Genomic DNA, 15315 nt, shown 5'->3' on the forward strand with positions numbered 1-15315 from the left:
TGAGGAGGTGAAACGCCTCATTAACATTTTGTCAGATTAACATAGTATGACATTATTTGGGGGAGGGGCGGGGGGTGAAGTTGCTAACTGGCCACTCTTTATCTTTACAGGAAGATGGAATAATATGGTGGGCGAATGTTATTTACAAGAACAGCAGAGAACACAGACTATGTCCTGACTGACTAAATGTGCTTATAAATGATCAGACAGCCCTAGTTCTGTGCTTCCTTTTATAGAGACAGAGTAAACAAGCGTACCTGCTTCTTTTGATAATAGCAACTATTTTGCCCGTCATTTTCTGATACTGCTGAACGATGTATCATCTCCTTCATCAAGCATACATTTTGTGGTGTTTACGACAGATGAACTCTGTCTCCCTGTCTTGTTTTATGCATGTATTCTTTCATCTCTTTCAGAGCTCTTAGTTCATTACGGTACCAGAAGTGGTAAATAAAAAACACAATTCTTGGCACGTCAGAATATATCGTGATTCCAGTATCGTCAGTTCCCTTTCTTTTTTGCCACAGTTTTGTCACCGTTGTTGTAGAATGTTTGGGCATCGAATCTGTCTGATCATGATATGATTTTTTTAATCCATGTGGCCTTTCGGTGCATTTGTTCACAACTTTTGGTCTGAGGGTAAATGTCAATGTGAACCCTAAGCGAACTAGAACTAAAATGCAACAGTGCATCATTTTGTGCATTGGTCCGGACCAAGGGAACCAAACTACAATTGTGAACACACCCTAAGAGCAATCAGTATTCTAACGGTTGCTAAGTTACGGACGTTATAACCTGAGTGCAGTTCTCGGCTGAGTGGACTGTTCAGCCGTGGAACTTTTGCCAAACGTCAGTTTTTATTAAGTCTTATTAAAGGTTAAAAAAAAAGAATTGCTTTTGTTCAAAGAATTACCTTTATATAAAGCATTGCTTTCAGTAAAGAAAAGAAAACAATTGTACCTTCTGTGAATTCATTAGAATGTGAAGAGCAGAGCTGTTTTAAAAGGCTCTTGAAGTGTCAGAAAAGATGAACAGATTTTCCCTCCCTAAAACAAGCTTAGTGAGCGCTACGTTTTTGAATGTTCCCACAGGATGTCTCATGGTCCTGGACGTCTCATAGAGAATCGTAATCAAGAGGAATTCCGTGTCGCTTTAGATGTGTTCTGGGATCCTACACTTGCCTTCTCTATATCACAGGCAGCTGTTTGTATTAAAGCACCGTGTCCTTACCTGAACTAAATTTAGAGCTACGGAGGAGAGTTTTGTCCCATATCAACGTAATTATCTCAATTTTCCAAGCCACTAGCCTGTGAAAATGTTGTGTGGTGATGATTACAGCTGCATGAGATGGCGGTCATCTTATTGATAATATTTGTTTGGGGATTTTTATTGAAGTAGATCTAAAACCGTATTTATTCCATAGTTAATCCACAAGATTATGATTAAGAGGCCAAAAAAAAGTGTCTTTAATATGCATGCATAATGTTTTGTTTTGTTTTTGTTTTTTTGTTTTTTTTTATATTAACCTTCTTATGCCGTGGAATTGTCTAGAAGGTATCATTTGGTGGCTTGAAGAGGACAGTGTCAATCTTTGTGACAGCACCAGTATCTGTTATGATGAAATTCACTTTGAGGATGCTGAAATCAACATTTATATTGAATGGACCCATATTGTCATGTGTGTTTTCTCTCTCTCTCTCTCTTTCTCTCTTTTTTTTTTTTCCCCTCACACTCTCATTCTGTTTTTGGCCTTACAGAAATACAGGCCAGGCAGGTGTGATGACATCCTGAAGTGGAAACCACCCAGTCAGAACTCTGTGGATTTCCGTCTGAAGATCACCAAGGTCGGAGGAGAAGGGTGAGTCATCGTCGCTATGGTTACGGAGCTCTGCCCACTATTCCTACTAACACCTCTCTGTGTGCCTCAGGAGTCAGAGACATCAAAAACCCGCGTGGAGAGAAACTTGTGCTGGCTTTGATGCATGTTTTGTAACATGACATCATAAAACACAAGTGTATTTTTAGATGCGTGTATCTGTGCTAACAATGTCTTTCTTTTCTCTTCGTGTGTGAGTGTAACAGAGAGTGAGAAAAAAAAAAATACACAAGCTCAAAATGATTATGAACAAGTAATGGAAATTACTCATTACCCTCAAACAGAAACTTTTCTCTTTTTTTTTCATATTATATTTTCTGTCCAAATATAAACAACAAAAAAAGCAATGCCAACAGGCATGAATGCCATTACATACCTGCAATGTGTCTGGGTTCTCATTTCAGTATTAGAGATTCTCGAGAGTAAATTTATTTTAATTTTATTTATTTTATTTGGCTCAAGGCTGTTTTCAGAGGGTTTTTTTTAAGGTTGTTGTGTCTGTGAGAGTCCTCAGATACATTTTTTTTTCTTTTGGCGCCATCACTCAGCCTGCCAGTGCTCCCTGATGGTACATGTAGCTAATGTCAAAAGTGAGGTGTTGTCATGGCACCTAGCAGCCAATGCTAATGATGGTCAGGTCTCAAGGCTTGGTCAGCTTCACCGCTTAATGAGACCAGACACTCTCTCTTTTTCTCATTTTCTGCCTCTGTGTCTCTCTCTTTCTCTCTCTCTCTCTCTCTCTCACTGATTCACTCACTTTTTCATTTTCTGACCCTGAATAAAGACATGTGCTCTGTTTAGACACTTAACAGCATTATATGTTAAGTTGACAAAGTGATAGAGAGATACACAGATTACTCTATACTTTACTTTACCCCCACCCCCCCCTCCCAAAAAAAGGGCCCTTAATTTTGCTGAAGGAAAACTGGTGTGAACGTTGAGTGTTGTGAATATGGATGAGGATTAAAGGTTTGTCTGTGCTTTGCTGCACTTGCAGAAACTTTTTCAGAACATTTTGAGACTGAGAAATGTGTTTTTTTTTTCCATTTTCATAAGACACTTTTATAAGCTGGACTTTTCAGCTCATGGGCGGAGTGCTGTTTGACAGAGTTTGTCAGGTACTGGGGACCATGGAGTGTTTGTGATAAAACATGTGGAGACAAGTGGGACCATGGTGATGGGTAAACAGATCAATAACTGTAGTCTTGAGCTGACACGATACCTCTGCCCACGCCAAGAATTGGCATCTCCCATAGAACTCCCCTGACACTGTGAGCTCCTCTGCTTTGACAGTTCGACCCACCAGACGCTTTACTGCCAGTAACAGAAATCACTAACAGTACTCTGTCCTGTCCTGGCCACAGTCTCAGCAAAGCCAAATTAAGGAAGCTTTCAGTGCAGTGAAGGCTGTAGTGCTATAAACAGCATTTCTTTAGATTGCGAAAACACAGTTAGCCATAGAACTAATGGTGTTTCATCTTCAGCTAGGCAGTGACAAGGTGTCGGATGGTAAGAGTCCAGCCCAACCTTGTTGCTCTCGCACATCAAAGATTGTTCCCCAACACCATATAACTGAACATGCTTAGAGCACTGCTCTCTCTCCGAGCTCTGGTCTTGTTAGTATGTGTGTGATGACAGTTGTTAAGTTAAGCTTTTGAGTGATATGCTGGAAAGCTACAAGGGTTTGTCTTTCAACCCACACACACATACACACACACACTCACTCTCCATCTCTGTTGGTAGAGATTTTAAAAGGAAGAGGGCTGAAAAGAAATGAGAAAGAGAGAGAGAGAGAGGGATGTTTTGTCAAACTCCTCTGTTGAAGTATTCTGCGTAGGTTCTGCAAAAAAAAAAAAAAAATGAAGAAGAACATTTTTCAAGAAGGCTTGATCACATTGGCTTGCATAGATGTCATGGCTTTAGATATTCAGTGTGAAATTTTTCCTTAACATCATCTTGCCTGGGTCAGAGAAGTCTCTGGATTCTAATGAGTCATGGCGATGAATTCTAATGTAATGTGTGAATTCTAATCCTGTACTTCCTGATGGATGCCTGTAACCTAGTATAGATGAGTATAGATAAACTGCAGAATAAAGCAGGCACTAAATTGCTCTTGCTGTGCCACAGCCGTAGGAAAAGCTGTAGGTTTGGCCATGCCAAAGACGTTCAGACTTGCAGCAAAAAAGGGGTGTTTTTTTTTCCCCAAAAATGGTTCATTCTTAATCCTGTCTAACACCAACTGTATTGAGCTCCAGGTCTGTTAGAGTTCAGAATCAGACACATGGAGAGATCTCATCTAGAATCAGCCAGACACGTGGAGAGATCTCATCTAGAATCATTCTAACACGTAGAGAGATCTCATCTAGAATCAGACTGATGTATGGAAAGATCTCATCTAGAAGCAGACCGAAAAATGAAGAGATCTCATTAACCTGCAGTTAACTGATCAAAAAAATTTAGGTAATTTTGAGCAAAACGTCAATCCGCTGTGTGCATATATTTTGTTTTGGGGTTTTTTGTTTGTTTTGTTTTTTTATTTGTTTGTTTGTTTTCTTGTGAGGTCCAAACTTTGGTCAACTGGAAAGCCTTTCTTTTCTTTTTTTTTTTTTTTTCAGTTTTGCAGACGTAATGCTTTGGAAGTGAAATCCCAATTATTGGGCCTGAACAACTAGCCGCAGGCGATCTCTATATTTTTCCTTTATCAGTGGCAGTGCAGAACTCAGCTGAGAATACATTCAGTAGGTCTGCGGTATGGCTCTGAATACTCATCGTTTGACGCCGCAAGCCCTGCCCTCTTCTGCTTGGCTGCTTCCCATGCATCAGTACGGTCGCAGTCAAATAAATACAAACCAAACACATGCTCCTTGTCCTTTCTTATCTCACTCTCGAGTGGTGGTTTTGCATTTTTAACAAACCAACTTTAAATCCCCAAATCCTTTATGTGCTACTAAACTGAAGTGTTTGAATGCTGTTAGCATGTAAAAGAGGTAGTTGTTAAGCTGCTGAGTGCTTTTCTGTTTTGTTTAGCCATTTTGTGTGGTTTTAGGGCAGTCAAAAGGAGAGGACAGTGATGTCATTCAGAAATCAGTGGAACCCCACAGGACGTCAAGAAGAGTTTTAATTGTAATTGACATCCCCTGACAATTCGTAATGCAGCTGTTACTTCAATAAGAATCTTATAATGTCCTTTCCCTCAGTGACTTGGAACTGTTAAATTTTCAGGAGTGGGCTCCAGAATGTTCTAGAATGGGAAAACAGAAAGGATGCTTTATGCATTCGCAGTAACTGTCCTTTGTTATTGTGCAGAATATGAATTTGTTTTTGCACCAGTTGACGTGTGGTCCTTTCCGCTGTGACAAATGACATGTTGGAGAGCTGCACAGAAGCCAACCTTAACGATGGGATTCCAAAAGATGTTTCTCAGTGGACTACACTAGGGGGGTGTCTGGTGAGCGTGACTGCAGAGGCACAGTGGGGGGAGTTGATCTGTTGTGGGTGGGGTTTTTGGCCCGACTACCTTTTTTGTGTTTATTTCAAAACATTAAACACTATGAGTGCCCCATCACTAAAAGTAATGTGACTACATATCGCCGCCAGTTCCTAATGACAGAGTTTAGTCTTTTCTTCACTTTCATTTTGTTTCTAAAAATTGTTGGTGCATTATTTTTCTTCAGCAATTGCCACAGGTCGGACACCTGCAGAGCAATGTTTCTAATACACAGTTTTTTGCCAGTCAGATAAGGGTAGAATGGAAATTAAACACTTTTAAATAAATAAATAAATGAAAAGGGAATTTTGAAGCAGAGGAATGTAGCAATGCCATTTAAAGTATGACTATTTGAAATCAAATTATTTCTGGAGAGCTTGCTTATGAAAGGAGTGCAGTAAATGCTTTAATCTTGACTAATTTAAATTAAACCACATGTGGAACATTCTCTGTTCAGAGTTCTTCAGATGAAGAAGTCGTCTCAAACTTGCCCAGACTGTTCTAGGTTACAATAATAGAAGTGTGCGCGTTTTATTATTGACCGGCACATGGAACACGATACTTATCAGATGAGATGAGAGCAGACCTCCTAGATCATTACTTATTAACTTAGGTAAAAACGTCATATTTCTTCAAAAGAATGCAGAGGCTGTAGACATCTCTGGTGAATTACATCAGAAATAATATTAAAAAAAAAAAAAAAAAAAAACTTTTTTGGAGAAGAAACATTTACACACGCACACTAATCAGCAGCTGCTAATGAATTGGAAATTCGCTCTTTGTGCGTTTTTCCTTTTAAGTTTGTCACATGGATCTGTTGTTTATGTTCGTTAGATGAGGCTGCCGGTGTTGTGAAGGTTGATGCCTCACACCTGTTTTCACCCTTTGATAAGATTTTAGAACTGTTTACTGTTCTGATTGATCTCTGCATGAGATAAACATTAGCACGTGCGCCTAGCATAAGGCATCATTATTGCTGCGGAACATTGACTCAGCGTTCTCAACGTAGCACGAGAAATCACGACGACACTGTAGTCAAAGCTTACGGGCAAATTCTATTTCGTGCACCCGAGTTTATTTTTATTGCTGCCAAAATCTTGTTGTTGAGTTATATTTGGAACGTCATGTCGATACGAATGATCTGCGTATCGATTTTTGTGTTGCCGAGACGTATGATGGAAAACTGTCATGCAACGAAAGCAAAGGCTTCAAGAAAAATGGAACTCAGTGGTTTGTCTGATGGAGGAAAATTGATGCTGAAATCAAAGCCATACAGGTGGTGAAGTCTGACCATTAAAGTTTCTCGTGAAGAAAAAAAATGATATGAGAACAGCTTGTAAAGTGCCCATAATTCTTATCCAGTATACTTTGTGCTGTATCTGTGTGTTTTACAGTGTATCAGAGCACATCCTGATTGTATATAGTTTCATAAAAACAGCACCACTGACTGATCAACACGGGTTTGTTCTAGTTATTTCCATTTCCTCTGGGTTTTCTTTGCCTCTGTCTGCCTAGGCTGTACTTTGGGTTCAAGAAGGGGTCATGTAGAGAGACATGTCCTCTGTCTGCAGAGTTAAGTCCTCGAGTTTTTGCCTGAGCCCAGCCGTGGGCAGAAGAATGGCTTCCGACTTCAGCCTTGCTCTGTGGTTAACGCGTCAGTGCAGCTCGAAACCCCTCATTTCCTCTGGAGTGTCTCTCTGGGCTGAAATAAGCCCACAGAGACACAGGAAGCCATTTGACACCCCTCCTAGTATTTAGGACGGAGAGCACTGGTATATGTATGTGTGTGTGTGTGTGTGTGTGTTTGCGTGTGTGTGTGTTTCCTTAAATAAATGGGGCAACTCGACACACCCCTACATCCTGTTAGGGCGATGCGATATACTAATTAGACCCCCGACCCCCCGTTTGCCCCTCCATACCAAGCCATTGGACTGCACAACAGCCTGATTAAGATTTCATGCTCTTCCCTCCAATTTCACGCTGCATTAGATTTTCACACGTTAAACATGTCGCTCGTAAAACAATAGGTGGAGGAAAGCGTAGTTAGACGTCCGACAGCAAAGCGATTAAGGAGTGATTGAAAAGGAGCGAATGACAGACTCTTCACTGGGTCCCTGTGCTTCTCTCTGTCGGAGCTATAATTGCCCGTGCACTTTCAGGGTTAGTGCAGTCACTTTTAGAAATGTGTGAGCATTAAAAATGAGGTGTTGGGTGACAGTAACTGTGAACTCTACCCATTTTCAATTTTTTTTTTTTTTCCCCCCTGCTAATTTGATAGAGTGTTACACAGCTGCGTAAGAGAGCAGTAGGTGCTGAAAACGTCCTCTAATATGATAAAAGCCACCTTGCCATATTGCTAATGAGTCATGTACGCGTACAGTTCACGCGCGCGTGTTTACATGTTTGTGTGTGTTGATGACAGGAAGGCTTGCATTCACTAATGAAAGAATGTGTCTTTTACTTGCAGGCTGATCCCGCAGACGGTTGGACTGCTTTATGTTGGAAACTATGACATGCCCTTTGCACAGATGAAGGTGAGAAAGCTGCCGCTGCCATCTCACACTATCGTTTTGATTCTAACGTCTCACGCTGGCCGCTGTCACACGACAACAAGGCGCTCCTGTGACCTGGTTAAGCTAAGCCTCAAATTTTTCCACTCACATCTCTTGCATTGTTCGGTATTCAAAAAACTTTATTCAAACCGTCAAAAAATAAAAGAATAAATAAAAATAATAAAATAAAATCAAATGTCAAATGCTATACTACTGCAGAGCTATAGGAAGTTAGTCTGTATTTCACACACTATGTTAGTTGTCTCTTTGCTTGTTCTTCTAAGACTCACACACGCACACACACACACACTCACACACACACGCAAACTTCACGATGACTCATAGCTTTCTGTGTGAAGAGTCTACTCTTCGAGCCCTACGCGTGGCTTTTCCTTCTTTGTCTTCACCAAACTTATCCTCCTTTTCCTGCTCCTTTTACCTGAAAACTTGTTCTGAGGGGCGGTACGTGCTAGGTACCCTGTAAGGCAGGATTTAAGACGGGATCAAACACTCAGATCTGCTCAGACACGGCTCATTAATCATACATCCTGCTACCTGCATCTCCGCGCGCGCATCTGCGGGGGGTGGGGGGTGGAGGTGTGTGTGGGGGGGTGGGGGGGGGGGGGTGCAAGGGGGTTGCGGGATGGTGGGGGTTGCGGGATGGGGGGGTGGGTGGGGGATATGGTAGAAGATGAGAGCTGAGCACATGCAGGGACCCACAGAAAAAAAAAAGCTTTGATTGGGGGGAAAAAAAAAAGAGAAGACGGAAAGCCAAGCGAAAGGAAGGCATCGTGATAAAGTACGAACATGTCACCGCTCTCTCTCTCTCTCTGCAACCTTTCCCTGAGGTGAAGTCTGCGTTTTGATTGGTCGCATCTGGAGCATTCACCTTATGCTGAGTTCAGTCATCTTATACTTATCGTACTGTCAAGGCTCTGTGAGTCTTCTCTATAGCTGAGCAAAACATACTGCACAAAATGGTAGTTATCAGTTGACTGAAAGTGAGTGAGTGGTTGAAAGTAATCTGGTAGCCATTATTTTTGCAGTACTTTAAGAACAAAGAATTCATAGTAAACATATGATGTCTATTCTTAATCAATGCTTTGAAATATTGTTTATTCTGCGCGTGTAGGTACCTTTCAGTTATTCAAAATGATATTCAGAGGCTCACAGTTTCATACTTGTATCTTGAACTCTGTTGCCTGTGGTTGTGTGTATGACTGTTTACCTGATGGATTTTCTTGACAGGTTTGGTAGTAACATCAGTCGATCATCCAAACTGCTGCTGCATCTCATACATTACAATTCATGATACAACATTGTAAAGTATATATTTAAAATTGTGTTTGAAAACCAAATATATTTAAAACCATATTTGAAACTGCCCACATGCGTATTTTAAGGTCTTATTCTGATTCTAATTTTAAAATCACTATTGTCTGTCTATTATGTTATGTTTTGAGACTTTTCAATGTGAGAGAATGTGCTGCCCAACATTTTCAAGCGTTGGTCTCGCAAATCTATAATTCTGGGTCTTACTGCCACATATTGCTTTAATTCACTATATTATTACCTTTTTCTTTCATCCGCGCAAAGTTCCAGCCGATGCATATCGTTGACTCACTCCCTTAATGTGCCTGCTGAGTTTTCCCGTCTGAACAATTATTTACCTGTCTGCGTTTCCGCGGCGATTGCGTGGTTCATCACACAGGCTTACCTTTTACCTCGCTCCGTCTCTGAAACGCAGACAACCCGCCAATATCCGTTCATCTTTAATGAAACAACCCCTTCACCCTTTACGGAGAAGTCACTTGATGCCCAGATCTCTGACATAGAACTATTCTTTCTTTTTTTTTTAAGCACCATATGTTTTCATACTACCGTGCCGTTACGTTTTTTATGAGTAACGCGGGAAAAGCTGCCCAAAAGCGACTGTCGAGCGTTTTGCGGAGCGAACGGTGAAAAAGTCCCGCGCGCTCTTAACTGACTCATCTCTTTTGTTAATGAGGGTGGAGAGAGTCTGAGGAGACCAGACGGTCCCACACAGTCTGAACAGTCATACAGATCACAGCACTGGGATGAGAGGGCCAGAGGCCCAAGGCCAAGAGACAAGCCTGCTACCTGCTACAGCCTCTTTTGTTTGTCTTTCTCTCTCTGTTCAATTTCTTCCCTCCCATGCAGGACGGTTATCGATTCGCGGTTGGACAAGATTGAGTGAGAATAATGCTCACTGAAGTGTTTAACTTTAGCTGCTTTGCATTTTCCTGGGGAGAGGGACGGTTTCTCACACATTCCTTCTGTGTCCAGGTGAAAATTTGGGTAACGGTCGGAGGAGCTGACAGGTGCGTCGCGTTAAGGAGTGGTATTTTCATACGGTTAAAGATAGGTTTGGGGCTTGGTACACACGTGGGAGGTAAGGGATGTTCCAAAGCTTTGTTCAGGTGCCGTGAAACAGATCTCCCTCTGTGAGTTTTCTGTCTTATCACCTGACCACAAGAAAAGACAAAAAAATGCCCCAGAAACCCCATTCACTCTTTGGCCACCTGTTAGTTTCTGTCATTTTTTCATTCCATCCTGTGACCAGTTCTTCGATTTACAAGTCACACAAGAATGGAATATTAAGTGCTCGTCGTACATATTTCCTCCAAAATATTCAAAGTTAAAACTATTGGAACATCGTGTGTTAGTCTGAATCTTGTTATCTTGTTACTACACTTTTACCAGGAGTCCCAATATAACTTAGGAGTACCTAACAAGTTTAAGGCTTGAGTCTTGTTTGTACATACATATACACTATACATGTATATATGTATATATGTATGTACTAAGTGTAGTACATTATACTTAGTATGAAAGTGGCAGTCTTAAAAGTATTCCGGAATGTTCAGGGATATGAGAGAGAGACAGAGTCTGACATTAAGGGTATGCTTAGACATATAAGCCTCTCTTTACTTAGTGTAACAGTTTCCTCAATCATTTGAATCTCTGGGCAGACATCTCCAGTGCTGTGAGCTTCTCTGTGTGTCTGTGATTATGTCCAGAGTTGAAATATAATGCACAAACACTGTTGAATTCGACCCTGCGGATTAACAGAACCGCCGGATAAAAGTTTCTCCGTGTTCACATCTCAGTCAAGCAGGATCCATTTTCTCTTATAATGTGTCTCCAGCTCAGGCACCGGGGAGGTCTGTTATAAAGGTGCAGCAGCTCATTGTAAAGAGCTTTCCAGCTTTTAATCTCCTTCTCTCCCTCTGCGGAAGCTTCTAGAACCACTCGTACTGTAGGTTAGAGCTTACATTGCGTGTTTGTTTTCTTACCGTTACATTTGTGCTATGAGCTCTGTGCGCGCGTGTCCGACCCTCAGTCGGCTTTCAGTCGCCTCACACCCACCGCCTGCCGTCCAGGCCAATCTATTCCCTTTCAACATTAACACAGTGTACCACACACTTAAGGCAACTCAAGGAGTTCCTTTTCAAGGATAATTGTTATTTACCTCCAGTTCTCCAGTCTCTTTTAATTAAGGGGGAAAAAAAAAAGGTAAGCGAATGGGAAGGGAGTGGAAAACCTTGATTTTTTTTTTTTTTTTTTTCCCTCCGGCGTGTGTGCTTTGCCGACAAGGACTGTTTTCGAACTGTGCCGCGTGGTCTCGAAACTTCAGATGTTACTGTATTATTCTTATTTCTTTTTCTTCTCGTGGCAGTTGAGTTTTGTTGCGGTTCAGTGAGTCTCGTTGATTGCAGAAATGATTGGTTTCTGGGCATCGACTGACAAAGAGGGAGATGGAGAGCAGAGAGGGAACGCTGACAGAGGTCTTGTTGGTGTGAAAGAGATGAGATGAGAAGAGCTGCATTCTAAACTCAGACCATAATGGTATAGATTTGGAAGGATTTAAGCACCAAGTGGCACGGTAACAGGGCTGCCAGACTTTCACGCACACAGCTGCGTGAAGGAGGCTGCGCAGTCCAAAAGCCAACAGAATTTTCCGGCTCCTGCCAAACGAGCTCGCTGGCATGACGACTCGTTGCCTGCCTTCGTCTGCCAAGGACACACTCTGAAGTGCCTCGTTCTGCCTGAAATTCTTGAGCAGTGCGTGTTTTTTCTCGATATGTTTGGACTGGGTCTTATATTGTACTCGTGTGCACTTGTAGATGTTAGAGATGGAACTCTATCCTCCCAAATGGTTACTTACATTGTACTCAAATACATTTACAGATATTATAGATGCTAGTAGATCCTCTCATAGATGTTGTAGATGCTCATGTGTCCACTCAAAGTACATTTTATGTTCTGGTGTGAGTGTGTGTGTGTGTGTGTGTGTGTGTGTGTGTGTGTCGGGGGGTGGGGGGGGGGGCGGTTCAAGTGGGATAGACATGTTTCTATTGGATTGAACTCTACTAGACCAATGCGCTTTTGTGTTTGAGAGTACGTGTATGCATGAAGAGACTTCTAACTCTCCCTCTCTCGGTCTGTCCATCCGTCCGTCCACGCTGTATGGGAGAGGTGCAGCTTCCCGGTGTCACGGCAGATGCTCCGCTCCGTGAGAGCACAGAGGCTTTTACTTACCCGGCATGCCTTGCTCCCCTGCGCGACTGTTTTCCTGGCAGTGACGCCCTGTCCCCTGCCGTGGACCATCCTTCCTTCTCCCGGGAGCCTTCTGACTGCCTGTCCAACTTTTACCCGTCTCCCCGGGCTCCACACACCTGCCGGGTTCCTCACTCTCCTCTACCCCTCCGTTTCTCACTCTCTCTCTCTCTCTCTTCTTTCTTTTGCTCGGCATGGGCTTTTTAAGCCTCTCACCACGGCTGTTCTTCGCGGGAAAGGAAATTCTGTCGTGCTCACAAAAGGAGTCCCCACACTCCTGAGGCAGAGTTTCAGGAGATTTCAGTTATACTGTTGCATGCGGTACCGTGAACTTTTGACTTGTTGTGTTGCTAATTCTTTCACCTGGCCGGAGCACAGGTGAGGTAACGGTCTAAACATAGAGGGAGTTTAGGAACCTCGCGCAGCGGCTAACAGAACGCTCAGTATCTTTGGATTCAGGTCAGGTATTGGCTCGCGGTGCAGCGGTGGTTTCCTGGCGAATCCTAGAATGCCCTGACCTTTGGGCCGTGTTCCTAGAGCGTGCTGTTTGGTTTTTGGCCTCTCAGAAACGGGAGCGTGTTATACCAGTAGTATTTTAAGGTCAGACGTTGGTTCTGTCAGTGTAAGTCGCGGCCTCTACACCGTGCACGATAGTTTATCACGTACACGAAGTTGCTTCTTCGGCCCACTCGTCGGCAAAGCACAGGCTGACATTTAGCACAAACAAACAAACAAACAAACAACAAAACACACAGAAAGGACTAAAAGGAATAGTCACGTGTTCATGAGAGTTTCTGTTGCTGTCTTCCTTACAGGTGACGAAGGACCTTAAACAGTACGACAATAAGATCATTGAGTGCACGTTTGTCAATAACACGTGGGTGTTTATGAGACAACGGATAGACAAGAGTTTTCCCAACTCCTATGACACAGCAATGGGTGAGTGACTGTCCCCCAGTTTCATCTATATTAACATCAGCCCTGCGCTTTATCTGTGACACAGAGGACCATCAGAACGGGACATTACATCAATGTCTAGCTTTATCTGGGCACACGTCTGTGTTATCAGAACTGAGTGTGTGGGTTTTTGTGTTTCTGCTTATGTGTGTGCGTGCGTGTTATTATCTCCATCTACCGAGGCGCATTAAACACCAGAATCTCCCTTATTAAAAAAAAGTTCCGATAATCTAAACTTCAGATCGATAATCTTAACTCTCAAATCTCAATTGTTAAATCCTAAGCAATAAAGATCCCCAGTCTTCAAGTCATTTAAGGACAAGAGACAGTCCTAAATCTTTAAAATTGATTCTTTAAACTTCATTGTATTTTTTACTTTTACTGCATGTTATCACTGGGGGGAAAACATAAAAATGAAGAATAACTCAGATTCCTCTGTTTACCACTTTATGGATTGCACTAGTCTTGCCAAGCCAGCCTCTGGCTGTAAGGAGAGCGTGGTTCTTTGCCCCAGTTTTCAGGCACCTGCTGGCAAACTCTTATTGTTCAGGTCATTAAATCAGGACTATTAAGACACAGTTGAAAGAATGTTGTTGAAATGTTTTTTTTTTTCACACGCTAGAATGAAATTTCTCCTTAGACACTCTCTTTAAACCATAGACAGGCCACAGGAAATAGATGTCATCGCCTGTGTTGTAACTTCCTCCCCTCTTGTTTCTCCTCCCTCTCTGCAGCTGTGTGTAATAGCATCCAGCATCCCGTCACTAAGGAAATCCTCTTTGAGTTTCTGGACAGATGTGCCCAGACGCAGGCACGCAAACACCCGCCCGACCCGGACGCCGAACTTATGCCCCCTCCGCCTCCAAAGAGACCCAACCGGGCCATACCGTAGCTGGCTTCATTCAGGGGTGGTGGGAAACACAGTGAGTTGTTGGGCTTAGATTAGCAGAATTTGGGAGGGGGTTGGGGATGGGAGGGGGTATTTTCTTTCTTTTTCGTTTAGGACAGATTCATACAGACTGGATCCCACTCCCCTCAATGAATTATTGGGCGACGAAAAACACAACATTTCACCCTGACTGTTTGCTCCTCTGCGCTCTCTGGACGACGGCTCTCGTGAAAATCTGAGACACTTTTTTTTTTTTTTTTAGGTTTTTTAGATAGGTTTAAATCCACTTGCAAAAGCTGTAGCATAGCTCATCTCAAACTTTCAAGTGCTGTCTGTCTGTACCAGATCATTATTTGCTGTCGATGTCTGTTAGGTTAACATTGACAGCGAGTACACAGTGTCGATGTTGGATATGTGTGGGTTTTTTTTGTTTGTTTGTTTTTTTTTTCATTTTTGTTATTATTATTTTTGCTCAGTCAAAATATGTGTTTTCAGATGAAGAGCTGCTGACAGCCCCCAAGCTAGTGTCTATGCATATTATTCATCCCCTTGGGTACACACACACACACACACCCGCCTTCGGTTATCTGTTTTTGCAATTTGTCTTTCTTTTTTTTTCTGTTTTTTTTTACTTGATGAGGTGATAAGATTCATTCATCCTGCAGCCTTTCTCAGTGAGGCTTTCTCATGTCATTTGGGAGAGGAGTGAAGGACACCTGTAGTGAATAGAACATTTTGTAAGGAAAATGTTTATTAACTTAGGTGGAACATCTGGTCCTGAACGCTGAGGACAGGGCTCTTTAGTCAGTACACACTCTCTTTGCTGAAACACCATTCCTGTTAGCATGCCCTGTTCTCATCCAAACAATGTATTTTAGGCCTGCATGCCGTTCTCCAAATGTTTTGATTTATTATTATTATTATTATTATTATTATTATTATCGTTTCTGATCCAACCCAAGGACTAATTATT

General features: G+C 42.3%; 1 protein-coding gene across 3 annotated transcripts in view; it reads left to right on the top strand.

Annotated features, from left to right (window-relative positions):
* Window positions 1-14383, top strand: part of rngtt (RNA guanylyltransferase and 5'-phosphatase) — a 67914-nt gene extending 53531 nt beyond the window's left edge. For all 3 annotated transcript variants that reach the window (XM_030782124.1, XM_030782127.1, XM_030782126.1), the window contains 4 exons: window positions 1758-1858; window positions 7831-7897; window positions 13312-13435; window positions 14188-14383. In XM_030782124.1, the coding sequence (XP_030637984.1) occupies window positions 1758-1858; window positions 7831-7897; window positions 13312-13435; window positions 14188-14345 (450 nt within the window). In that variant the 3' untranslated portion in view covers window positions 14346-14383. The remainder of the gene's footprint in view (window positions 1-1757; window positions 1859-7830; window positions 7898-13311; window positions 13436-14187) is intronic.
* Window positions 14384-15315: the final 932 nt, after the last annotated feature.

The sequence above is a fragment of the Chanos chanos genome, chromosome 8, assembly GCF_902362185.1.
Source record: "Chanos chanos chromosome 8, fChaCha1.1, whole genome shotgun sequence".
Taxonomy (NCBI): Eukaryota; Metazoa; Chordata; class Actinopteri; order Gonorynchiformes; family Chanidae; genus Chanos; species Chanos chanos.